The 25,468-nt window shown below is 42.1% G+C and overlaps 1 protein-coding gene across 1 annotated transcript in view; it reads left to right on the top strand.

The window, feature by feature from the left end:
* Positions 1-25,468, top strand: part of LOC145353036 (collagen alpha-6(VI) chain-like) — a 138,674-nt gene that overhangs the window by 60,327 nt on the left and 52,879 nt on the right. Inside the window, exons 13-22 of the mRNA XM_080203359.1 lie at positions 2,412-2,483; positions 4,423-4,449; positions 6,499-6,543; positions 7,391-7,444; positions 9,161-9,223; positions 14,079-14,144; positions 14,258-14,311; positions 17,138-17,173; positions 17,535-17,597; positions 24,397-24,459. Coding sequence (XP_080059485.1) covers positions 2,412-2,483; positions 4,423-4,449; positions 6,499-6,543; positions 7,391-7,444; positions 9,161-9,223; positions 14,079-14,144; positions 14,258-14,311; positions 17,138-17,173; positions 17,535-17,597; positions 24,397-24,459 — 543 coding nt within the window. The remainder of the gene's footprint in view (positions 1-2,411; positions 2,484-4,422; positions 4,450-6,498; positions 6,544-7,390; positions 7,445-9,160; positions 9,224-14,078; positions 14,145-14,257; positions 14,312-17,137; positions 17,174-17,534; positions 17,598-24,396; positions 24,460-25,468) is intronic.

Here is a 25,468-nt window from a genome sequence, read left to right as displayed (position 1 = left end):
CCCCCAAGAGTTTGGTAAGGTCTAGTTAGGGATCAATAATATTTTGTTCAAAACGTACAAAGTTACGATCAAGGCACTTGCCAAGAGAATAAAGCCACGTGGATTTTGATAGAACAAAAATAAAGTTTACTATACAGGGTCGGAAAGATATAACAATTTGTAGTATCTCTATTGCACTCTAATATTTAAGGTTAATATGAGATACATGTGTATGAACAGACAAACTGTGATGAACACACTGCACTGCACAATAAATGACAAGTGAAAACAAGATGGATTCCACAGATTTCATAACAACCTAACCAGACATCAGTAAGCAATAGATCAACACATCTCTTGGAAACTATCTCATTGTTGAGTGGTTCTGTTTTTCACTATCGAAGATTACACATTGGAATTCTCTCCGATGGTTGCTGCAGCTCAGATGGCAGATTATTTCCAAGGATTTTACTTTTGCCTGCCAAGACTCTGTTCCTGTGGATTCCTGAGTCTGCACTCTGGCACCAACTCACAAGAACAACTTCAGTTCTTTGGCCACATCGAGCAAAATTGCACTGCTCCAAAGGAGTACATTCACCCATGGAATCACCACCTTGGTTATGGTGTCCTGCTCCCCATTTTCTTTTTGCACAGGCACAATAGGTTGGTCTTCAGCCTCAAGAACTTCAAACACTGCACTCTACATGCACAGCTCTCAGAATGCCTGCAGTACAGAGGGAGGCCATACAGCCATCATGTCTGCACTGACAACAATCCCACTTAGGTCCTATCCCTGTAAACCTACATATTTCTCCTGCTAATCCCTCTAACCTACTCATCCCGGGACACTAAGAGACAACTCAGAATACCTAATGCACCTAACCCACACATCTTTGGTCTGTGGGAGGAAGCCGGAGCTCCCGGAGTAAACCCATGCAAACACAGGGAGAATGTGCAAACTTCACATAGACTATGACCCAAGTTGGGAATCGAATCCAGGTCCCTGTGAGGCAGCAGTGCTAACCACTGCATCCCCGTTCCCCTTTAGCACATGTGCACAGATTCCTGAGACATGTTCAGAGTTGTAGTTTGCAGCCTCCTGATGACAAGATACTCATAACCCCTCCCTAAACGAGTCTTCCAAAACTTTGCCATGCATGACTTCACCATTCACCTATCACCCTGTCCTTGCTTACATTGATTTGCAATGTAATTTTAAAGTTTTAAATTTCAATTTTAAAATTTGCAAATCCCTCCATGACCTCGTCCCTACCTACCTCTATAACCTACTCCAGCCCTATAAACATTTGCAATCTTTTCAGTTCTGACTTCTTGTACATCCCCGATACTAATTGCTTCATCATGGTCATGCCTTCAGCTGCCTAAGCTCAGGAATTCTCCACTAAAGCTCTCAGTTTCTCTAGCCATCCCTCCTCCTATAAAACATCTTAAAGTTGTCTTTAATCAAGTTTATTTCATCCACTTTGATATCGATGGCTGCTTGTCAAGTTTCAAATAATAATGCTCTAGTGAAGCATCTTGAATGCTTTGATGCTTTAAAGGTGCAATTTAAATGCAAGATATTGTTATTGCCAATGTTATGCTTTCTGTTTGCTGGGTATTGTCTTTGCCTTTGGCCTACTGCCGTTGATGCGATCTTGTACCTGTTGAGCAGGCTAACCATTTTGCCAGCCATTAGGCAGGAACCAGTACAAGAACATGTACAAAATCATTTTTGGCCTCCTGAACAGACTCCAAACCTTTATCTCAGGAGATGTAGCTGGTTTTTCAGATTCAGAACTGTTCAAATTTGCACATCAAAATTTTTTTTTTCATTCGTGGGGCATGTGTGTCGCTGGTTGGCCAACATTGATTGCCCATCCCTAGTTGCCCTTGAGAAGATGGCGGCCTTCTTGAATCGTTGTAGTCCACGTGATGTGGGTTGACTGACAATTCCGTTAGGGATTTTGACCCAGTGACTGTGAAGCAACAATTATATATTTCCAAATCAGGATGGTGAGTGGCTTGGAGAGAATTTTGCATGTGGTGGTGTTCCCATATATCTGCTGCCCTTGTTGTTCAAGGTGGAAGTGATCATAGGTTTGGAAAATACTGTCTTAGGATCTTTGTGGATTCATAACTTACTAGATTGTGCTGTGCCAATTAGTCTATCATAAATAACTTTCAAGTGTTTATAAAACCCTAGCCGTACTGAAGGATTGTGAGATTCCACGACTGAGAATGACAGATGGAATTGTATCCGAATTTAGTAGCAATGCAACCAGAAGTTGAAAATGTCACTAAGGACACTAACTATTATGGCTTTTCTTTCCTTCTTAATATGTTTTTTTTTGGTGGTTAATAACTGAACCTTTAAACAACATTGGTTTGAGATGATGATCCAGTAAGATAATGCTTCATTCTTTCCTTAGGGTGAGAGAGGCCCAGCTGGATATAACGGTACAGTTGGAGATGATGGATGTCCAGGTGCTAAAGGCTTCATGGTAAGAAATGTTTCTAATTTATACACACCAATTATATTTATTTTTAAAAATTACATTTTGCAACTAACATAGAAGGAGACTGTAAAACCTTCCATAAATATGAAAAGGAAAAAGATTCGTGAAGACATATGTAGGGTCCCTTACAGTTCAAAGTGGGAGAATTTATAATAGAAAACAACAATTAAACTGATACTTTAATTCTGTCTTCACAGAGGAAGACACAAATAACTTCCCAGAAATGCTAGGGGACTAAGGGTCTAGTGAGAAGGAAATTAGTATTACTAACAAAAAAGATACTGGAGAAGTTATGGAACTGAAATCTGATAAATCCCCAGGGCCTGATAATCTACATCTGAAGGAGATACTAAAGGAGGAGGCCATGGGAATGTGGGGTGCATTGGTTGTCATGTTCTAGAATGTTCTAGATTCTGGAACAGTCTTGGCAGATTGGAGGGTGACAAATATAATCCCGTTATTTAAAAAAGGAGGGATGGCAAAAGCAGGAATTACAGACTGGTTGGCCTAACATCAGTAGTAGGGAACATTCTGGAGTCTATTATAAAGGATGTGATAACAGGACACTTAGAAAATATCATCAGGGTTAGACAAAGTCAACATGAATTTATGAAAGGCAAATTATGTTTGATAAACCTACTGGAGATTGTTTTTTGAGGCCATAGCTAGTAGAATGGATAAGGATGGACCAGTAGATATGGTGCAATTAGATTTTCAGAAAGTTTTTGATAAGTCCTACATAAGAGGTCAGTATGCAAAATCAAAACACATGGGACTAGGGGTAATGTATAGGCACAGATTGAAAATTGGTTAGCAGACAGGAAACGGAGAGCAGGGAAAAATGGGTCTTTTTCGAAGTGGCAGACAATGACTGGTGTAGTTCCATTGGGATCATTGCTTGGGTCCCACTAATTCACAATATACTTCAATAATTTGGATATGGAAATGAAATGTAATGTTTCCAACTTTGGTGACAACACAAAACTTGCTGGAAATAAATGATGAGGACGCTGCTAGGAGCCTGCAGGGTTCTTAGACAGGTTGAGTGAGTGGGCCAATACAAGACAGATGCAGTATAATGTGGATAAATGTAAAACTATCTACTTCATAAGGAAAAACAAAATGGCAGAGTATTATTTAAGTGGTAATATATTGGGAAGTATTTGTGTACACAGGGATCTTTGTGTCCTTGTACACCAGTCACCGAATGCAAACATGTAGGTACAGCAGACAGTTAAGAAGGCAAGCAGTATTTTGGCCTTTATTGCAAAAGACGACTTGGGTACAGGAGCAAAAATGTCTTACTGCAGCTGTTCAGGTCATTGATGAGACCACACCTGGAGCATTGTGTGCAGTTTTGGTCTCCTTCGTGAAGCAAGGATTTACTTGCCATTGATGGAGTGTAGCAAAGGTTCACCAGACTGATTCCTGGCATAACAGCATAGTCATGCGGGGAAAGATTGGGTTGACTAGACCTGCGCTCACTGGAGTTTAGAAGAATGAGAGGGAATCTCATTGAAACGTAGAAAATTCTGGTGGGGCTGGACAGACTGAATGCAAGGATGTCGTTTCCTCTGGAGATGAGAACAAGGGGTTACAATCTGAGGGTATGGAATAGACCATTGAGGGTTGAGATAAGGAGAAATTTCCTCACTCAGAAGGTGGCGAACCCATGGGATTTTCTACCATGTAAGGCTGTGGAGGCCAAGTCACGGAATATACTTAAGAGGAAATTGTAGGATTTCTAGACTCTAGAAGTGTCAAGGGGTATGGGGAGAATCCGAGAGTATGGCATTGAAATAAAGGATCAGCCATGATCATATTGAATGGTGGAGCAGGCTTGGAGGGTCAAATAGCCTACTCCTGCTCCTATTTTCTGTTTCTTTGTCTTACAATTTTATAATCAATTGCCTATATATTTCAGGGAAAAAGAGGTTATCGAGGACAGAAGGTAAATATGACATCGTAATTTATTTTATTAATAATTGTTTTATCCTATGAACCGGTGGATGTGGGGTTTCTTGATTTCTAGAAGGTGTTTGATAAGGTGCCGCACAAAAGGTTGCTTCAGAAGGCTAGGGTGCATGGAGTTGGGGGTAAGCTGTTAGCGTGGATAGAGGATTGGCTGTCTCATAGGACTCATGATGTGGGTTTGCCGGTGTTGGACTGGCGTAAACACAGTAAAAAGTCTGACAACACCAGGTTTTAGTCCAACCTATTTATTTGATAATATACTCGCAAGCTTTCGGGTTAGCCCCTTCGTCAGGTGAATGGAGAGTTCTGGCCTCAGACAGAGCATATAAAGCACAGACAGTTTAGAGATTACTGATTAGAATGCGAATCCTTACACCTAACCTGCTGTTCAAGACCTGAAGTGGCTGATAATGTGAGTGGAAGGAGCACTGATCACAGTTTAAAGAGATGTGTATTGTCTCCAGACAGTACAGTAAGTGAGGTTTTGCAAACCCAGGCAAGTCACGGGGGTTACAGATAGTGCGACATGAACCCAAGATCCCTGTTGGGTTCATGTCGCACTATCTGTAACCCCCGTGACTTGCCTGGGTTTGCAAAACCTCACTTACTGTACTGTCTGGAGACAATACACATCTCTTTAAACTGTGATCAGTGCTCCTTCCACTCACATTATCAGCCACTTCAGGTCTTGAACAGCAGGTTAGGTGTAAGGATTCGCATTCTAATCAGTAATCTCTAAACTGTCTGTGCTTTATATGCTCTGTCTGAGGCCAGAACTCTCCATTCACCTGACGAAGGGGCTAACCCGAAAGCTTGCGAGTATATTATCAAATAAATAGGTTGGACTAAAACCTGGTGTTGTCAGACTTTTTACTGTCTAATAGGAGGCAGAGAGTTGGTATCAATGGGTGCTATTCTGATTGGCGGTTGGTGGAGTACCGCAGGGATCGGTGCTGGGGCCTCAGCTATTTACCATTTATACAGATGATCTGGAGGAGGGGGCTGAGTGTAGGTAACTAAATTTGCTGATGACACAAAGATGAGTGGAAAAGCAAATTATGTGGAGGGTGTGGAAAGTCTGCAGACGGATCTAGATAGGCTGAGCGAGTGGGCGAGGACCTGGCAGATGGAATACAATGTTAGCAAGTGTGAGGTTATCCACTTTGGCAGGAATAATAGTAGGAGGGATTACTATTTAAAGGGCGAAAAGCTGCAGCATGCTATGGTGCAGAGGGACCTGGGGGTCCTTGTGCATGAGTCTCAAAAACCCAGTCTGCAGGTGCAGCTGGTGATCAAGAAGGCGAATGGGATGCTGGCCTTTATAGCGCGGGGGATGGAATATAAAAGCAGGGAGGTCTTGCTGCAACTGTACAGGGCACTGGTGAGGCCGCAGCTGGAGTACTGTGTGCAGTTTTGGTCGCCGCACTTGCGCAAGAATATTTTGGCCTTGGAGGGAGTGCAGAGGAGGTTCACTAGGCTGATACCGGAGATGAGTGGGTTGGACTATGAAGAGAGACTAAATAGACTGGGTCTGTACTCGTTGGAGTTTAGAAGGATGAGGGGGGATCTTGTAGAGACGTATAAGATAATGAAGGGGATGGATAGGGTAGAGGTAGAGAGATTCTTCCTGCTCAGAAAGGACAGCAGGACTAGTGGCCAGGCTCAAGATAAAGGGGGGGCAGTTTAGAACGGAGTTGAGGAGGAACTTCTTCACTCAAAGGGTGGTGAATCTTTGGAATTCTCTGCCCGTTGAAGTGGTGGAGGCTACCTCGCTAAATATATTTAAGTCACGGGTAGATAGGTTTTTGGTAGGCAAGGGAATTAAGGGTTATGAGGAGGAAGCGGGAAAGTGGAACTGAGCCACTTCAGATCAGCCATGATCTTATTGAATGGCGGGGCAGGCTCGAGGGGCTAGATGGCCTACTCTTGCTCCTACTTCTTATGTTCTTATGTTCTAAGTTTGAACATTTTCTTCAACCTGAATTTGCTAACCAGTCTATTAAAACCCAATGTTCTATTGCAACAGGGCAGTGATGGAAACCATGGCATTGATGGAATAACTGGAGAGCAGGTATGAATTTTCTGAATTAGATTTTCACAAAAAGATTATTTACAAATGCCTTAGAAATAGAAACATGACATAGATGTTGCTGCATGAGACAGCCTTTAAAGACTCAAAAGTCCTTCTAAAAATATCAGTCGACTTGTAGGCCAAGTATATAAATAAACGGAGATGTATGTAGTCACTATCTTTGTCGCTTGCTATATGGGATCAACTCTGTGTAGGGGTGTCTTAAACATCTGTGCTTGTTTACGACTAGACCAATATCACCTGCTTTGCCCTTTATCCATTACAAGATTCCAGTAAGTAAAATACCCATTGTGAGGTGGTACATTGGGATGGAGTATTAATGCGAGAAAGGCATGTCATGGCCGAAAAAGGATTAGATTTATATGCTGAGTATTTTTTTAAAAAACTTTATTTATTATTGTCACAAGTAGGCTTACATTAACACTACAATGAAGTTACTGTGAAAATTGCCTAGTTGCCACACTCTGGCGCCTGTTCGGGTATACTGAGGGAGAATTTAGCCAATGCATCTAAACAGTATGCCTTTCAGACTGTGGGTGGAAACTGGAGCACCCAGAGGAAACCCATGCAGACACGTGGAGAACATGAAGACTCCGCACAGACAGTGACCCAAGCCAGGAATCGAACCCGGGTCCTTGCTGCTGTGAGGCAGCAGTGCTAATGACTGCCACTGTGCTGCAACATAATGCAAAGACATGAGAAATGGGGCTGGAAAATGAGGCCTTTATATACTCTGGGTCAAGTTATATGTTGCAATTTATAGTAATGTGTTTAACACATATATGCAATAATTAATAGAATTATTAAGAATATTATGTTCTCACAGGGAGAATATGGACCCACTGGACCTCATGGTGAAAAAGGCTTAATTGGAAAACCGGTAAAATATTTCCTGTTGTGCTAAGTTGTTATGACCAAGAAATGTTTATCTGCTGTGTTGTAGAGAATTGTCCTGTTTCAAAGATACAAAAGAAGGAGAGAGCTGGAGATGTGGAAAATACATAGTAAGTTCATTGTAAAAAGAAAAGGGAATGTAATGTTTCTGGTACAATTCCTAGATTAAGGAAGTGTTATGTTGATACCTGCCAACATTGAAAACTGGAAAACCATACACCCACAGATTTGGAAAGTTTTCTTCCCCCCACCATTAATCTCTTTTCTTTTGTTCAGATTCCCATGGACCTGCTGTGTTTTTTTTTGTTCTGGTTCAGGCTTATAACAGAGCCGTTGACTTATAAAACATTATCCCCAGTTTATGTAAGAAAAGAAGTGAAGGCAGGAAAACTATATCTGCAGCAATGTGCATCATAATATGAAAAATAATGGAAGAAAATGTGTGAAAATTGTTCAGAATGAAGAGAGTAGTACAGAAGCTTAATGTTACCTTGGCTTGTCAAATGGAAATGAATTGCAGCAGAATTATGATTATGGTACACCCTGTTCTTGCTCCACTGAACTCTTCAGTGCGATAATATGCCAGTGAGAGATAATGGGGGCAGATTTTCTTCTTGTGTGTGAACAGGAAATAATTGCGTTGGCAAAGAGTATTAAGTAAATTTGCACACCCTTAATGGAACCTTCTTGATCTTCTGTCCATTATTGTGAAAAAGGGGGCAGCCTTGCCACTGGCATGATGTACTTTCTGTCCAATTTTCACTTTGTGGAATGTCCAGGCAATTCATTAGCACTCAAGTGTAAAAGAGGACAGTCAACCCACAGCCTAATGTGATGGTGATGTCTGCTCTAATGTTCCTCTGAACCATGGGTAGTAACCATTTATCTAGTATTATCTAGTAGCTAGATAATAGATAAAATTTAACGTTTATGTTTTAGTATCACAATTAGGCTTACATTAACACTGCAATGGAGTTACTGTGAAAATCGCCGAGTCATCACATTCTGGTGCCCGTTCAGGTACACTGAGGGAGAACTTAATTTGACCAATGCACCTAGCCAGCACGTCTTTTGGACTGTGGGAGGAAACTGGAGCACCCAGAGAAACCCACACAGACACAAGGAAGAATGTGCAGACTCAGCACAGACAGTGACCTGAGCCTGGGAATCAAACCCGGTCCCTGCCGCTGTGAGGCAGAAGTGCTAACCACTGTGCCACCATGCCATCCAAATACACTTTTACTTAAGACGTTGAGGAACTCAGATTGTATAAATTGTAAGATTTGAACTGAAGTGTTTAGTTTTATCTGAATCTGTAACAGCTGTTATGGCCTGGTTAGGTTCTAGGATCAGGAGTTGAGAACAGATTGTGTGGGCTTTGGGGGGAGCAAGTGACTGCTATCCATATTTACCTTCTTGATTGTGCAGGAAGTATAATACTTCCCTTTGATTTTTCAGCCAGGATCAGAATCCCATGATGTGAAAGCTAATAGGGCCAGTATACCATTTCACTGGACAGTGCTTCAGTTTTCCTGCATGCCACAGTTACATATAAACCCTTGGTGAATTATATTTTTCATTTGGCTGGGGTGCGCCATATTGCCAGACAGTGAAATCATTCTTCCCTTTGGAATAAATTGAATTGATCTGCTGTGTATTGAAAATATTTTGGAGAACTAATACTGTGTGCCTTAATTTCTAGGGTAGAAAAGGCCTAAAAGGTTTGCCAGGTGATCGTGGAGAGACCAATTCCCGAGGGGACCCTGTAAGTAATCTCTAGAAAAGGGCTAGTACAATACTCAAAGACTGTAAGGAACATGCTTCCTGCTGCCCTGTTTGAGCCTGCTTGAGAATGTTATCTATGGAATGTAACTAGTCAGGACTGATTAATGTAGACTCTAATGTTAGATTGATGTTTTAGGGCATTTTGAGATGATGAGTTGTACTGTAATGTTGCTTTTTTTATGGTCAACCACATGCCTGAATTGCATGGAGAACTATCATTATACTGAGTTATCAAACCTGGTTCTAAAAAATTCACACTGGTAGAATTTGTGTTTGTTAGAGTTGGGGCTGGATTTCATATTCTCCTGCTGATGAGTTTGATGAGAGATACGACATCCAACAGGTGGCCTTCACACCACCTATCTGACCTATCCTGATCCATCTGAAATTTTGTGGGAGAGGCATTGGTGGTTCCCCCACCACAGCCCTATTAAGGTCCTGAAGTGGTCAATTAATAGTCACATAAGTGTTTTTTTCCCACTGTTGCTGGTGTTTTATCCAGGGCAGAGTTATGTCCAACCATGTAGGAATGCCAGCAGCTTAGCTCTATGGTCTGGTGGCAAGCAAGTGCCCATCAGAGGCAATCTGTACTCCCCCCACCCCTCCCCCCTCAGCTGTCAGTTCATTGCTCCCCTCCCTTTTAACTGTTCCCCTGGACTCTTGAATTTGGCTCCCTCGACCCTCAGCGCTCAGCCCCCTTGTTCCCACTCTCATACTTGCTGAGCCCCCTGAGCCGGTACTTACCTGGATTTCTCATGGTGGGGGACTGCCTGTGATCCCAGCTGTAGCTCCCAAAGGCATTGCTGGGACATGCACAGCTTCCATTCAATCTGACACTGGGGAGTGTTGTCGTATATTGAAACCAGGTAAATGCAGAGTCTATTTTCAAATAGGACAACACAGTAGACACATTATTCAACTCCATGTAAAATAATGGAACTGATAATTGATTATCTAAAGTGAAAATATGTTCAATAATGACTGAGTGGTCAACCTGAATTCGTAAGGTGAGATCCTAACTAATCACTCACTTTTATGTGCTATTTTCTTTCTCTGCTGTTCTTATCTCGTCTGTGACACCTCCAGATATTTACTCCCATTTCTGTCTAATTGCAATCTACTATCCCTGAATAGTTTCACTGAGTCTTTAGCAAGTGTTAACTTGGAATCTGACTGTAATTTCATTGGCTTGCTGCAACATGACCACAAGCCATTTTGCCGTGCAGTATAGCATTTGGCCAAAACTACGAGATGGTTATCAAACTGGCCATCGATTTTGTTTCATATTTCATTTGGTTTTCAAAACTTAGATTTCTGCAGTTTACAGAAAGACTTTCAAATTCACTTCATACTGTTTTGAAAGTGTTGTTCTATTCTTGGACAGTTGAGTTATATTTTAATGGAATGTGTGAAAAACACCTTTAATTTCCTCAACTATTGAATACACCACAGTGTAAAGTTTAAGGTTTAAAGTCTATTTATTAGTTTTACAAGTACGCTTATATAACACTACAATGAAGTTACTGTGAAAATCACTTAGTTGCCACACTTTGGTGACTGTTTGGTACACTAAGGGGCAATTTAGCATGGCCAATGCAACTAACCAGCACATCTTTCTCATAGAATCATAGAAATTACAAAGAGGCAATCTGGCCCATCGAGTCTGCACCAACTACAATCCCATCCAGGCCCTATTCCTGTAACCCCACACATTCACCTTCCTAATCCCCCTGACATTAGGGTCAATGTAATAAAACCAATCAACCTAATCTGCACATCTTTGGCGTGTGGAAGGAAACCAAGCACCTGGAGGAAACTCATGCAGACGTGGGGAGAAAGTGCAAACTCCACAAAGACACAGTGACCAAGGCTGGAATTAACTCTGGGTATCTGGCACTGTGAAGCAGCAGTGCTAACCACTATGCCATCTTTAATCAAATCCAATTCTTTCTGTCTAAATCTGTAACAACTTAAAATCATTCAAATCACCTTATCTTATCCATTCTGTAGCCTGACTGAAGTCAAGCTTATCTAGCTGGCTTATATGGAATGAGCTACTTCTCTGTTCTTTTACATCTCTTCTGCCAATATATAACCATTGTCTGCTCCAAACGCTTCTAATTTGGCCCTGTCAAAGTTATTTTCTGCTTTTCATGATTTGTAGATGATTATTAATCAAAGGCAACAACTCCTGTCATTATGATGTGATGTGAATTCTTTTCACATGGAGTCAGATGCAAAGAGGTCTCCAAATATAATTTCGTAGCTATGTTTTCCAGTGATTTTCGGACTTGACCCAGGCCAGCAAAACTAAGTGCTGTGACATCGAGAGCTGCAACTCTTTCTTTCGAATAACTTGGCTCTCCTCAGCTGCCCTGTATTTACATTATCCAGACACAACATATTACCCACCCCAACAAAACTGACTGTAAAAGTTAATACAATTTCTCTCTCATAGTTAGAAAGTGCTTCCATTGCTATAACATTTTATTTTGACTCACAGAAGCACTGCAAAATGTTTCCCACAACAGCAAATTATTGCCATCATTTTTTATTGGATGAAAAGTTATAAAAGTTGCACACAGCAAGGCCTGAGAAATGGCAGAGCAGTCAACATCTTGTGTTGTTGGTTGAAGGAACACTGTTTTTCTTCAAGTAATGCCATGAAACCTTTAACATGCACCTAGACAAGCTACATGTGACAGCATTGCCCAACAGTATCAGTATTACACTCCTTCTACCAGTTGTAAAGCATTCAGCCAACTCATGATCTCTTGTACTCTCTCTGCACCTGGATATTAGAGGAACTCATTAAAAGAACAGGCAACCTCGCCCCCCCCTTCCCCCAAAATGATTGCAGTCAGGCCAATTGAAAATTTCAAAACTGAAATTAATAGATTTTTGGTTGGCAAGAGTTATGAAAGATACAGATTGCCATGAAAAAATTGAACAGTGGACAGGTTTGAGAGCTAATTAGCCTACTGCTGTTCCTATGTTTCTCAAAGCCACTCCACCATTTACAAGGCTCAATTAGTCGGCACCGTAGTGCACTGTATACCAATTGCCTCCTTGGGTGTAGCTGCAGCAGCATGTAGAAGCTTGGCAGCACTCAGAATAGAGTACTAAGCTTGTTCACTGTCCCAGCCACCCAATGTCCATTCTTCCAACACTGACATATTGTGTCTGTGCTGTGTATGGCCTATAAAGTGCACTATTACTTCAACACCATGTTCTTTTCTTGCAATCTCTATTTCAGAAAAGAACAACAATATTGTTAAACACCATCATCTGTAAGTTCCCCTCCAAGTTGCTCAACATCCTGAGTAGGATATCTATCCCCATTTCTTCATAATCACTGGGACTATATCTGGGAAGCTTGCACCTAACTCATCACCAATAAGGACTGTAATGGTCCAAGCAGAAGTCCCAACATCACCTTCTCGGAGAAACTAGAGATGTGCAGTAAATATGGGTTTATCAAAATCACTAATGTCTCAAGAACTTCATATTGCCTAAAGTAAGCACAGGTTGAGCACATAGTGAGTTTCATTCTGTGAGTGTTTTCAACTTCCAAAAGTTGGATGCTGGGAAAGATATGGAAACTTCTGTTCCATTAAGGAATTTGGCAGTAATCTTGGGCAATATGAGAGATGTTTTGAGGGTGTGGAGTCACAAGCAGATATTGAAAATGAGGCCTCAAAATGCCTGTAATCTGTTCTGTAACAAATCATGAAACTCCATGAGCCTGACCTGACCTCTGATTTGTCTATGGAATACCTAGTTCTTAGTCATGAGTGGTATGAACAGCAGAGGTCTTGAAACAATTCCAAAAGTACATTCACAAATACAATTCAGTACAAGAAGACACAAAATAGCCAACTCCAACCTGTATCTCTCACACACTCTATCACTGCATTTATAGTGGTATTAATTGTTTGAGGTGGAAATGCATTGAAATGGACCAGAGAACTGTTGATAGTTAGTTTCATAGTGTGGCATATTTATGTGTACTGGAAGCTACATATGCACAAGCCCTGTTCTTTGAAGAAAAAGAGAATGTGTACAGATACTTCACCTGTTTCAGCTAAACAAAATAAGTGAAGGCCATTCATTGGTTCATTCCTCAGGATAATGCCTTGGCCAATTAGAGTCAAGCTGCTTGGTTTAATATTTCAAATGATGCTTGACAGTTAACTGTTAGTCACCATCAACTAGTGTATTCTCAATGGCAATGCCTCAACCAATCAAAGTCCACTTGTCAACCAATTTGCACTCTCTTAAATAGTATGAAATATTGTTTGCTTTGCATTTGATATTTTTGATGAATGTAAGACAAAAAAGCTTCAACAAAAAAGTCTTTTTTTTCAGTAATCGTCAAGCACAGCATTATTAAATGACAACTAAAAGGGAATGGTTGAATCAATGGAAATGACAATTGAGTAGAATGATAACCCTGTTCTCTCTGTTTAGTATTCCTCAACTCAGATTTGGCTGAGTTAAGAAATTTGAGATTATTGGTGTAAATACATTGTGAAATAGGGACAGTAAACTCCTCTAACTGATGGTCAGTATGTTGACCACTTTGAGAACCCTACACCAGCACCAATCTTGCTGACCTACAGTAGCTAAGTCACAATACACACAATCCTGATCTGAATAATTTCTTGAAATCCACAAAATGCATTCCTCATGCTGTATGGTTATGAGAGCTTAGTGCTCACAAGAACTAATGAGATTTGATGAATTGTTTGGATCATTGTATTTTAACAAACTGTCTACCAAAGCCCTTTTGTTTTGGCAAAGGTTTTATGACTTTTTCTGTGTTTCTGTCAAAGGGTGAACCTGGCACCAGCAGCAATATTGAAGGCCCAAAGGGTGAAAGAGGAAACCCTGGTCAAGTGGTACATTGGCTTTGTGTTTCTAAGAATCTATTTAATAATTTATAGAGAGCTGTCATTTTCATTCATGGACTTGATAATTCTAAAATCAGTAACAGCGAAACATTATTTTACAGGGTGACGCAGGAAGAAGTGGTAATCCAGGAAAACGTGGTGATGTCGGAAATCTTGTAAGCAAGTCTCCGTTACATTTGTTGAGTTCACTGCACTTCCATAAAACTTACTCGATCAAATTATTATTTTTCAAATCAAAATCTTTATCTCGCATTTACTGATCCAGTCCCAATGTGAACAGAAGCGATAGCTTTGATAAATAAGGGGATCTGGGATTATGGTGAAAAAGCAGGAGAAAGGGGATGAGAAAAATACCAGCCATGATTGAACAGCAGAGTACAAAGAACAAAGAACAACCCAGCACGGGAAACAGGCCCTTCGGCCCAACGAGCCCGCGCCGCCGCATCACCCTACACCTATTCTACCCTGCGTGTCTACGAATAGAACCCCTGACTTAGCCAAATTCAGGGGAGAATAGTGTCAATTTGGTAAAACCAATCAGCCTAAGAGCACATCTTTGGGGTGTGGGAGGAAACCGGAGCGCCCGGAGGAAACCCACGCAACCACAGGGAGAATGCACAAACTCCCACAGACACAGGCCCAAATCCATGTATCTGCACAGCTAGCAGTGCTAGTCACCGAGCTGTTGCGGCGCCCGTCTACCGGTCCATCGAGTAGACTGGATGGGCTGAGTGGCTTAATTCTGCTCCTATATCTGATGGTCTTATGGCTTGATTAAAGGAGCTTAATTACCGAGAGAACATTTCAAACTGGGGACAGGTTCTCAATTTGACAATTATTGATATAATTTCATCCTTTAACTAATTTTACTTAAAATGAAATATGACCATAAATTACTTTACTGTTTCAATTAAATTAGTAAATTAGAAAATATAATTATTAATGTCTAATCATGTTTGAAGTCAAGTAATTTAGATGTTTTAGGACTATATTCAATCAGCTACCACCCCCACCAGCTCACCAAACTCCCCAAGTGTCATTCATCAGATGTAGGAGCTGAAATTAAGCCACTCAGCCCATTGAGTCTACTCCACCATTCAATCATGGCTGATGTTTTTCTCATCCCCATTCTCCTGCCTTTTCACCATAATCTCTGATCCCCTTACTTATCAAAACTATCTCTTCTGTTCACACTGGGACTGGGTCAGTAAATGTGAAATAATGATTTTGATTTGAAAAATAATAATTTGGATGAGTAAGTTTTATGGAACTGCAGTGAACCCGCTGTAGCGAGTTTTCCGGTGGCGGAGACAGCTCATCATTGGTTGTCAGTGGGATGTCTTCAGCATTTTGCTTGGCTCACCCATCCCGCTGCCAGGGAACCTACCCCAGGGGTTGCCTTTGACAGCAGAGCCTGGAGATCTTGATGACAGTAAAGACAGGAAATCCCACCCTCACTGTACATATTAACACTTGCAAGCAGGCTGTTTGAATCAATTGTGAACAGAGTCAAGCGCTTGTGAACCGATTCAGGAGTTTGATTGCAGCCAAGAGCAATGAAACATCCCAATTAAACAAACACACACCAGAACTGCAGGGCAAGAATTTGTGCTCTGTCAAATATTTTGTCCTCCCTGAGGAGATTCCTATGATGGGCAGGACTGGAAAAGTTAGGCCACTATCTCAATAGAATATGTACTGGAATATCTAAAGGTATTGGGAAAAATTTCAATGATTAGACATTGTTATCATTCTAGGCTATACTCCCAGCCTTGTAAAAAGCATTTTACCATTTTATCCATTTCATGAATCTTTATAGTTTCTCTGAAGACTTTTTCACATTTGTAATGTTGAACTTTTACTTGACAGCTTGCCAGTTGGCAGAAGTAAAAACTTGTCAAACGTATTACTTCAAAAGTATTTACATGCTGCAGCACAGCACTGTTATGACTCACATGGATAAACACAAATACCACTCATGCTTCAGCATTTAATGATGGACTTTAAAGGACACTAACCCATTTTACTTCCTTTTTAAGTCTTCTTGCTTATGGTTCATTCCTTCACACAGCAGTTGTACAACTCAACAGCAGCTAAAGTCCAGCTACTTCCTTGAAAATTAAAAAAAAACTTTCCAGATGTAGGCTCCTAATACCCCACAATCCTGTCAATTACCTCCTTTTTAGGGTTGGATTTATTCCAAGGCTCACTACCACCCTTGTGGAAATTCCAAAGGGCAGAATCAAAAGCATGCCACTTGGCAGTCTTTTCCTTATGGTAGTGCCTCTGATTAGTCCCCAAGGTTTGTCCTTTTGCATCAGCATAAGACAGTGGCTATGAAAGTAGGTGAATGTGTTGGTGCAAACACAGAAGCCAAAGGTGATGGCTTCACTTTTCCCTGCGCTCACCGGAGGAAAATGTGATTCATCCATGACTGGAGGAGGAGGGAACTTCTCTGGCCTCTCTACAGCGTGCTTTTTATGGCAGGAGGTGATGTGCCATTCACCAGTGGTGGGATCTTCAGATCCTGCCGTTGTCAATGGGATTTCCCGTTGATTGCACCCCATGCCGCCAGGAAACTCTCAGCAGGGGTCTGCCATCAGTGGCACCAGAACAGAATTAAGGCCCGAGTGCTTGAAAAACAGACTGATGGCCAACTTACTGAAGGGAAGTACTGAACAGCATGGGTGGGTCATGAATGGGAATGCGATTAAGTGCATATGAAAGGCTGATCCCATGAGTGCAGATAATGTCACCAAAGAACAGCATGAAGGAGATGAAGAGTAGAGACCAAGACTGAATTTGTGGGAGACTCCAGAGGTGTTAGTTTTGGGATGGAATTGGATGCCTAATATTTCTACAAGTTAATTTAGTTTTATCTCTTACCTATATTTACAGACAAAAAAAGGAATGTCTATTAATTTTCAAACGTTTAATCTGATAAAATAACAGATTTAAAAGAACATTTTCACTTTGTTTAGGGTGCAGATGGTGAGAGAGGACAACTGGGCGCACAGGTAGGATTTTATTTTATTCACAATAACTTAGCTTTTACATACCATGTGACTGCAGATAAATGCTAGTATCGTGAACAGGAAGAGTGAAAGAAGTAGCTTTAGCCAGGGAATCTCAGAATTAGCAAAGACATTTTCTTTAAAAGTGTTTTGACAATTTATTCTAATAGGAGGCATCTGCTGCCACATCAATGAGGTAGATGGCTGCGAGAGAATACATATTGACAATTGAAAGCAAGTCTCAGCAATGGGATATGTAGTTACTGATTATGTACTGATTTCCCTTATTTACTTCTTCATTTAAGATTGTAATTGAAGTACCACTATATTCATATTGTTAAATAATACTTATCTTTACATGTAGGGTGCTAAAGGAAATGATGGTAATCAAGGACCTCAAGGAGATCCAGGGATCCGAGGCCCGCAGGTTGTTATCAGTCCTGTTTCAATAAGTACATTAACATTGTCTAAACTCAATGTTTATCTATTTTTCAATGCTGTAGCTTTAATAGTATTTCAGTGAGTTACTCAACTGAATGTTATCGCAAGGTGAAAATAATCCCAAGGTTTGTGGAGCATTTATTAACTTTTGAACATTTAACTTATCATTATTTTACTTAATTTAGTTAAATTCAGATGAATGTGAGGTATTGCATTTTGTAAGACAAACCAGGGCAGAACTTGTACAGCTAATGGTAGAGCTCTGAGGAGTGTTGTCGAACAGAGAGACTGAGGGATGCAAGTACATAGTTCCTTGAAAGTGGAGTCACAGGTAGACAGGTCGGTGAAGAAGGCTCTTGGTACACTTGCCTTCATTAGTCAGAGCATTGAGCACAGGAGTTGGGACATTGTATTACAACTGTACAAGACATTGGTAAGGCCACTTTTGGAGTACTGCGTACAATTCTGCTCGCCTTGATATAGGAAGGATGTTATTAAACTGGAAAGGGTGCAAAAATGATTTACAAGGATGTTACCAGGACTGGAAGGTTTAAATTACAAGGAGAGGCTGGATAGGCTGGGACATTTTTCCCTGGAGTGTAGGAGGATGAGGTTGGTGACCTTATAGATTTTATAAAAGTATGAGGGGCGTAAATAAGATGAATAGCCAAGATCTTTTCCCAGAGTAAGAGTGTCAAAAAATAGAGGGCGTAGGTTTAAGGTGAGGGGGAAAAGATTTAATTAATGAGGTCCCACCTCAGACTGTGCCATCTCTGCATGGGCTTGAGCAGTCTTGGCGACGTCAGGGCAGTGGTGGAGAGGCAGCGATAGGGAGGGGGTGGAGGGGGGGCGTGGGGGGAAGGATGCAGAATCATTGGGAAGCAAGAATGTTACTATCTGGAGTAAGGCTAGGAGCGTCCTGATCCCTGATTCCCTTGTCTCTAATTCCATATATCTGTTCTACCAGTTGACTGATTTACTGGAGGATTGATCTGTGAGCAACTGTGACACTGAGGGTGCAATTCTCCCAAAACATTTCGAAGTGTTGTTCCTGGTGGGAAAACTGGTGAGAATCCGATGGGTCGGCATGAACCAGATTGTCGCAGGGGGGATGAGGGGGAGTGTCAGGGAGAATCCCAAAAGGGGATCTCCCCAGTGCAAATTGCGTAATGGTTCCTCTCATGAGATTCTCCAGCCATAACACCATTTGCGCTGGAGTGCACAGGGCTGGAGAGTCGTTCCCTGAGACTTTTCAACCAATAAGCCCAGAAACAACATGACAACCACTTGTGTTTCCATTGCAATATCTTGTCATTTCATGCAAGCTGCTATGAGTTCAATGGAAGCTGTGACCTCAGTGTGTCTGCCATGATGTTGGCCTCAACAGGTCATTGGACAGCTGACCAGCCTTTCCACATTGAAGAGGAGGGTTCCAGGCTCTCCATCAAGTAACAGGTCTGGCTGGACGAAAACTGCTCCATCTCTCTCCTAGTCTTATCTAGTAACTTTCAGGCAGGCTATCCATGCACCAAGTACAGCATTTAGTGTGTTAACTATAGCAGCCCTGTTCGACTCTAGTCTGATTTTTCTAAAGGGGAACTAATATGTAACCTTGGCCCCTGGCAAGGTGGCACTTGTTCTGTCCTTTCCATCGAGTATCACTGCTGTTCAATAGTGCCCAGTATGCCCCCTGAATCATGCTCTATACCAGTCTTTAAACTTCTGGCCTCTGAGCTGCTGCCTGAGATAGTGGTGGACAAGATTGGCCAAATATTGTAGACACGATGTGGTCTTGGCCAGTGCTGGTCAGCCAGCGAGCACCCCACATCACCTCTTTTTGGAAGGACCGCAGTATTTTGTGTCACTCAGGCAATTGACAGGTGGGCCTTCCTCTGGGATTAAGGACCCCAGGGGAGAAATCCCATCTGCTGGGAGCATCCAGCCAATCAGAGAAGGCAGCCTCAGGGATCCCATAGAGGGGCTTCTTACCCATGGGTCGTGTCTTGGACAAGCTTGATGTCTATAGATGGAATATGTTGAGATTGTAATGCTGTTGATTGTGTAATTATTGGGAAGTGTGTTTGTGAGGTGGGATCTTCCCTTGACCATTAACTCTTTGTGTTTTTCCTGGCAATGGAGTCATTTCCTGGGGGCAGAGCTCTTGATTGTGACCTGCTCGGCAAACTTTCCTCACAATGTCACATTATTTGTCTCTGTGACCCCCTCACTCCCAGTACAGAACGTCCCTCTCCTACTTTACCTTAAGGATCTACAACATCTCATAAAAAAAATTCAGGCCGATCTTCCTTTGTCTTTGAGCTATTCTGGTATATGCAATTGTCAGTCAACTTGTTCACTCCAAACCTTGAAGTGTGTCATGTGTGCATGGAAGCAACTTACAGCCCTCCATGAAAACTGCTCTTAGTCAGCACTTGAGTGTTAAATTTGTAGCCCTTCTGTATAGTAAGAAGTCTCACAACACCAGGTTTATTTGGTCGCACAAGCTTCTGGAGCGCTGCTCCTTCATCACTCAAGTAGGCTTACTAATTAACACTGCAATGAAGTTACTGTGAAAAATCCCCCAGTCGCCACTCTCTGGTGCCTGTTTGGGTACATTGAAGGAGAATGGCCAACGCACCTGAACAGCATGTCTTTCGAACGGTGGGAGGAAACCCACGCAAACACTGGGAGAACGTGCAGACTCCTCACAGACAGTGACCCAAGCCAGGAATCGAACTCAGGTCTCTGGCGCTGTGAGACAACAGTGCTAACCACTGTGCCACCATGCTGTTACATTTGAGACTCAGCTACATAAAATGATAATGGTGACCCAAACCTTTTAAATTCTTACAAATGTTTTAAAGGAGGAGAGGTTTAGAGAGAGAATTCTGGTGTTTAGGACCTGGGCAGCTGAAGACACAGAATGGTGAAATTTTTAAAATAGGAATGTGAACTATTGGAATTAGGAGTAGAGATATCTCCGAGAGTTTAAAGCTGAAGGAAAAAACTGGGCTAGGGAGGGGTGAGGCCATGGAGGGATTTGAAAAAGTGAATGAGAAATTTACATGTAGGGCAATGAGTATACAGGCAATAATACTGTGGTGGAAGTGTGCTCTTATTGTGATGGAATGCATACTAGTTCTGTTTAAACTCTTATTTGGAACATTAAAAATTTTAATCACACAGAAAAATGTAATTATAAAATGTTGCTTTGTCAGGAGCAGTGATGGTTAATGGAAACTTCATCTACATTAATGCTGCTTGCTGACCTAACAGCTGCATGATGGGTTCTTTTTTGTATCCCACTGGCCCTTTAATATGCACCACAATTTAATTGCATTTAATGAATGAATCCATTTGAGTTAAGACAGCCTGTACTGAATTGCCTGCCTCGCTCAATAATTTAGTCATGTTCAAAAAAGCTAAATAGAAATATTTTCAACTTCATGGCCAAGTTCCAGGTACAGAAACAGGAATCTACACTGTTTTTAATGATGCATGAAACGATTCCGAGGTAACATTTGCAACAGAATTTGTGATTCCAGAAATGTGTCAGATTTGTCATAATTCAACCTGGCTGAGCTTGTTTTGGTTTTCTATATTACCGGTGAAAAAATGTACTCCAAATGTATTCATTTTTGTCCTTGATCTTTGTAGTTTAAGTCAAAATGGAGATTTTCTTTTACTGTGTCTTCAGCAAGGATATAAAATTGATAAAATTCAATTGGACCAAGATTTCTTCAGAAACATTTTACACTCCGGTTTGCATTGCACTTTTTTGATAATAGTGCTTGGAAATTGCATTATAATTTGCTGTAGCGACTGGTGGGTTGTTAAAAATTACTTACGGGATGTAATCATCACTGACAAGACCAGTATTTATTGTCCATCCCTAATTGCCCTTGAAAAGGAGGTTGTGAGTCACCTTCTTGAACCTCTGTACTCCATGTTGTGTACACTTCAGAGCTGTTAGGACGGTGTTGCAGGTTTCTGACCAAGTGAATTGAAAGAACCACGATCCAGTTCCAAGTCAGAATGGTCTCTAGCTTGGTGGGCTGCACAGTGGCACAGTAGTCAGCACTGCTGCCTCATAACGCCAGGGACCCAGGTTCAATTCCCAGCTTGGATGATTATCTGTGCTGAGTTTGCACATTGTCCCTGTGTCTGCATGGTGCTATGACTTCCTCCCACAGTCCAAAAGATGTGCTGCTTAGTTGCACTGACTATGCTAAATTCTCCCTCAATGTACCCAAACAGGCGCCAGAGTGTGGCCACTCGGGAATTTTTGCTGCAACTTCACTGCAGTGTTAATGAAAGCCTACTTGTGAGTAATAAATAAAAAACTTTAAATTTTAAAAGGAATGTGCAGGCAGTGGTCTTCCCACACATTTGCTGCCCTTGTCTTCTAAGTGGTAGTTTGTAGGTTTGGAAGGTGCTGTCAAAGGAGCCTTAGTGAGTTGCTGTGGTGTATCTTGTAGCTGGTACGTACCGCTGCTGCTGTTAGCCGGGCAGCATGGTTGGTGCAGGCTTGGAGGGGTGAAGGGCTTGTTCCTGTGCTGTAATTTTCTTTGTTCTTTGTTTTTTGTATGTAAGTGGTGGAGAGAGTGAAGATTTAAGACTGTGGATGGAGTGCCAATCATAGTTTATATTAAAGGCATATTCTTGTGCTTTTTGCATCAAGTATCAGGCAACAAACCACTATTTCTTGCAGTTGTATAGAACGTTGGTTAGGCCGCATTTAGAGTACCGCGTCCAGTTCTGGTCGCCTTACTACGGGAAGGACGAGGAGACCCTGGAGAGAGTGCAGAGGAGGTTTACCAGGATGTTGCCTGGTATGGAAGGACCAGGCTATGAGGAAAGATTGAGCAAATTGGGGCTGTTTTCCCTTGAAAGATGGCGACTGAGGGTGGGATCTAATAGAGATATATAATATTATGAAGAGTATAGATAGAGTAAACAGAGGTAAGCTATTTCCTATGATAGAGACACACAGTACGAGGGGCCATGGGCTTAAGGTGAGGGGGGAGAGGTATAACACGGATATTAGAGGGAGGTTTTTCACACAGAGGGTAGTGGGGGTATGGAATGCTCTGCCAAGTAAGGTGATGGAGGCAGGCACGCTGGAGTTGTTTAAGAGTTACTTAGACAGGCACATGAGTGGGCTGGAGATGGGAGGATATAGGAGATTGTTTTAAATAAGGTTCATTGGCATTGGGACGTCCCTGGTAATGTAAAAGGATGTAGTATGATAATGTTTTTCTCTTTAATTCACAGGTTTTAAGTCGGTCCGCCTTGTTGTCCAACGAGGGGCATACACGCGATGGGTCGTACTTGGGCTGCTCTTGAATGTTCGAGAGTGGCCTAGTGCTTCATGTTGTTAGTGTGTGCCTAAACTGGACCAGATACTGGGCAACACGACAGCTCAGTGACCATCACTGTTTGCTGTGCAGACACATGGATTTGGGCCGGTGTCTGTGGGAGTTTGCGCATTCTCCCCATGCTTGCGTGGGTTTTCTCTGGGTGCTCCGGTTTCCTCCCACAACTGAAAGATGTGCTATTAGGCTGATTGGAGGTAATAAATTGTCCCTAAATTAGTTTCCCTCAATGTGGAATGCCATAAAACAATAGATAAGGGTCATGGGTGGAGGGGGGGAACTGGTAATGTTAAAATGGCAGCGCGGGCTCGTTGGGCCGAAGGGCCTGTTTCCCGGGCTGTTGTTGTTCTTTGTTCTTTGTTATTTATCAAACTAAAAGAGTTTATAGGTGTTCTTACATCACCAACATAATGTTAGTATACAACAAAGTATTAGATTGGTTTTAATATCTCTTTAATTGAAAGTTAACTGGCAGTGGTGTGGAGGAAATCATCTAAAATCAAAAATAATGATTGGAGGAAACTACCCAAGAGATCCAACTGTATGTCATATGAGGGTTGGAACTTAATGTCCATCCCATCCCCTGGGGCGAGTTCAAAGGTAGGGAAGTTGTTGATGTGGCGGGAGACTGATGGGCAGAGAGCCTGTCTCCCCTTGATTAATGCCACTTACGAGCCTCACCTTGCCAGTGTTGGTATGCAGCTAACAGCTGGCGAGGTCTTGCCATGAGGAGGGACTGACAGGCAAACCGTGGGGTTTACTTGTAATCTAATAGAGGAGACCCTCATTCAAAGCCACTCAGTGCCTCATCAAAGAACCCCGCATTGGGAAATGGCTTTTGAGGGGGTTCCTTCTCACAAGTCCCATCCCACATCTCACCAGGGATGATCCTCAGTGAAGATCCAAGTTTATTACTGGTGGCAGCTCTCTATTCCCTGTGAACTGCCAGGCTCTGATTAGCCAGCAGCTCTCTGGGGCAAGATTTCTACCCCACTGGAACAGATCCTGGAATTAAACCTCCCTGATGAACCCGTGAGTTTGGGTTTCAGAGAGCACTGCCTTGCAGACTTAAGTTTTGGAGATTGGGGCCAGAAGGGGTGTCACCAGTTTGCTGGCTGACATTGAGCCTCCCCACCAAGATACCTACAATGAATGCCACATGGGGTTTTACTGATGGTCCACCATACTGAGTTTCTTAACTGGGTGAGAGCTTCAAAATGTGTGATAGAATGAATCTTTAACTAGTTTTAATCTTGCTGGATGACAGCAGACATTCTGCTTAGGGTATGATGACCATTGACGGAATTCCCCTTGATAAAAGAAGCCATGATCCAGATGGATAGTTCTTGCCTTAAAAACATATCTACCACAGATAACAAACAATTACTGACACTCTTTTTTTTATTACAGGGTACACCAGGTTCTTCTGGTGTTCCAGGTCGGAAGGGAGAATTGGGAGCTCGAGGTCGACAGGTTTGTAATGGTCCCGAGTCTCAGTGTGTCCGTAATGAAGAAAGAGACTTTGTACAAACTTAGGTCAGATTTGTGAAAATCATTCCGCTGAGCCATTGTAAAAGAGATGACAAAATAATTTAGAACCTAAATGGTTACGAAGGTCTGTTTACAATCATGATGTGTGGCAATCATATCTGTATGCCTCAGGGCACAGTATTATTCTGTTCACTCGCTGAGTGCTGCTCACGTTGATTCTAAAGAGATTAAAATATTTCAATTCAAAATTTCCATAGCCTGGACAAAAAATAATTAAGTGCTTCAAGCCAATTTGGGGGTGCACTGGACTATGAAAATGAACAAGAAGCAGAGATACTGTGAAAATGACTGGAGAAACCAATGGATGCGGGGGGTGGTGGGTGAAAAATATCACTGAGATAGCAAGTTGCAGCACAAGGGATTGGTTGCAGAAGCAGTTGACTCCTAAGTTCAGGTAGTCAAGTGTTCACACTGATCTGGGAACAGAACACAACGTGAACTGACAAGAGGTTCTCTGGTGAAATATGAATGACATTGACAAGAAGCACAAGTTTCAGACAGGTAGCAAGAGGCTTCTCAGAGATGGGTCAGCTGAACATGCAGTGAAAATACTCCTAAGTGGTGGCTGGGTCAGAAGTTGTTGTGGGCTTTTACGTAGAATCATAGAATCCTTACAGTGCAGAAGAAGGCCTTTTGGCCCATCGAGCCTGCACCGTCTCCCTGACAGAGTATCGTATCCAGACCCTATCACCGTAAACTCCATGTATTCTCTCTTCTAGTCCCCTGAGACTAAGGGGCAAGTCAGCATGGCCAATCGGCCTAACACACATCTTTAGAGTGTGAGAGGAAACCAAAGCAGAAATGGGGAGAATGTGCAAACTCCACAGACAGTGGCCCAAGGCTGGAATTGAACCAGGGTCCCTGGAGCTGTGAGACAGCAGTGCTAACCACTGTGCCATCGTGCTGCCCTTTGAATGGATGGAATAGTCAA

The sequence above is a fragment of the Carcharhinus amblyrhynchos genome, chromosome 2 (genome assembly GCF_965287045.1).
Source record: "Carcharhinus amblyrhynchos chromosome 2, sCarAmb.v2.hapA, whole genome shotgun sequence".
Lineage (NCBI taxonomy): Eukaryota > Metazoa > Chordata > Chondrichthyes > Carcharhiniformes > Carcharhinidae > Carcharhinus > Carcharhinus amblyrhynchos.
This window is presented reverse-complemented; position numbering and strand designations above follow the sequence as displayed.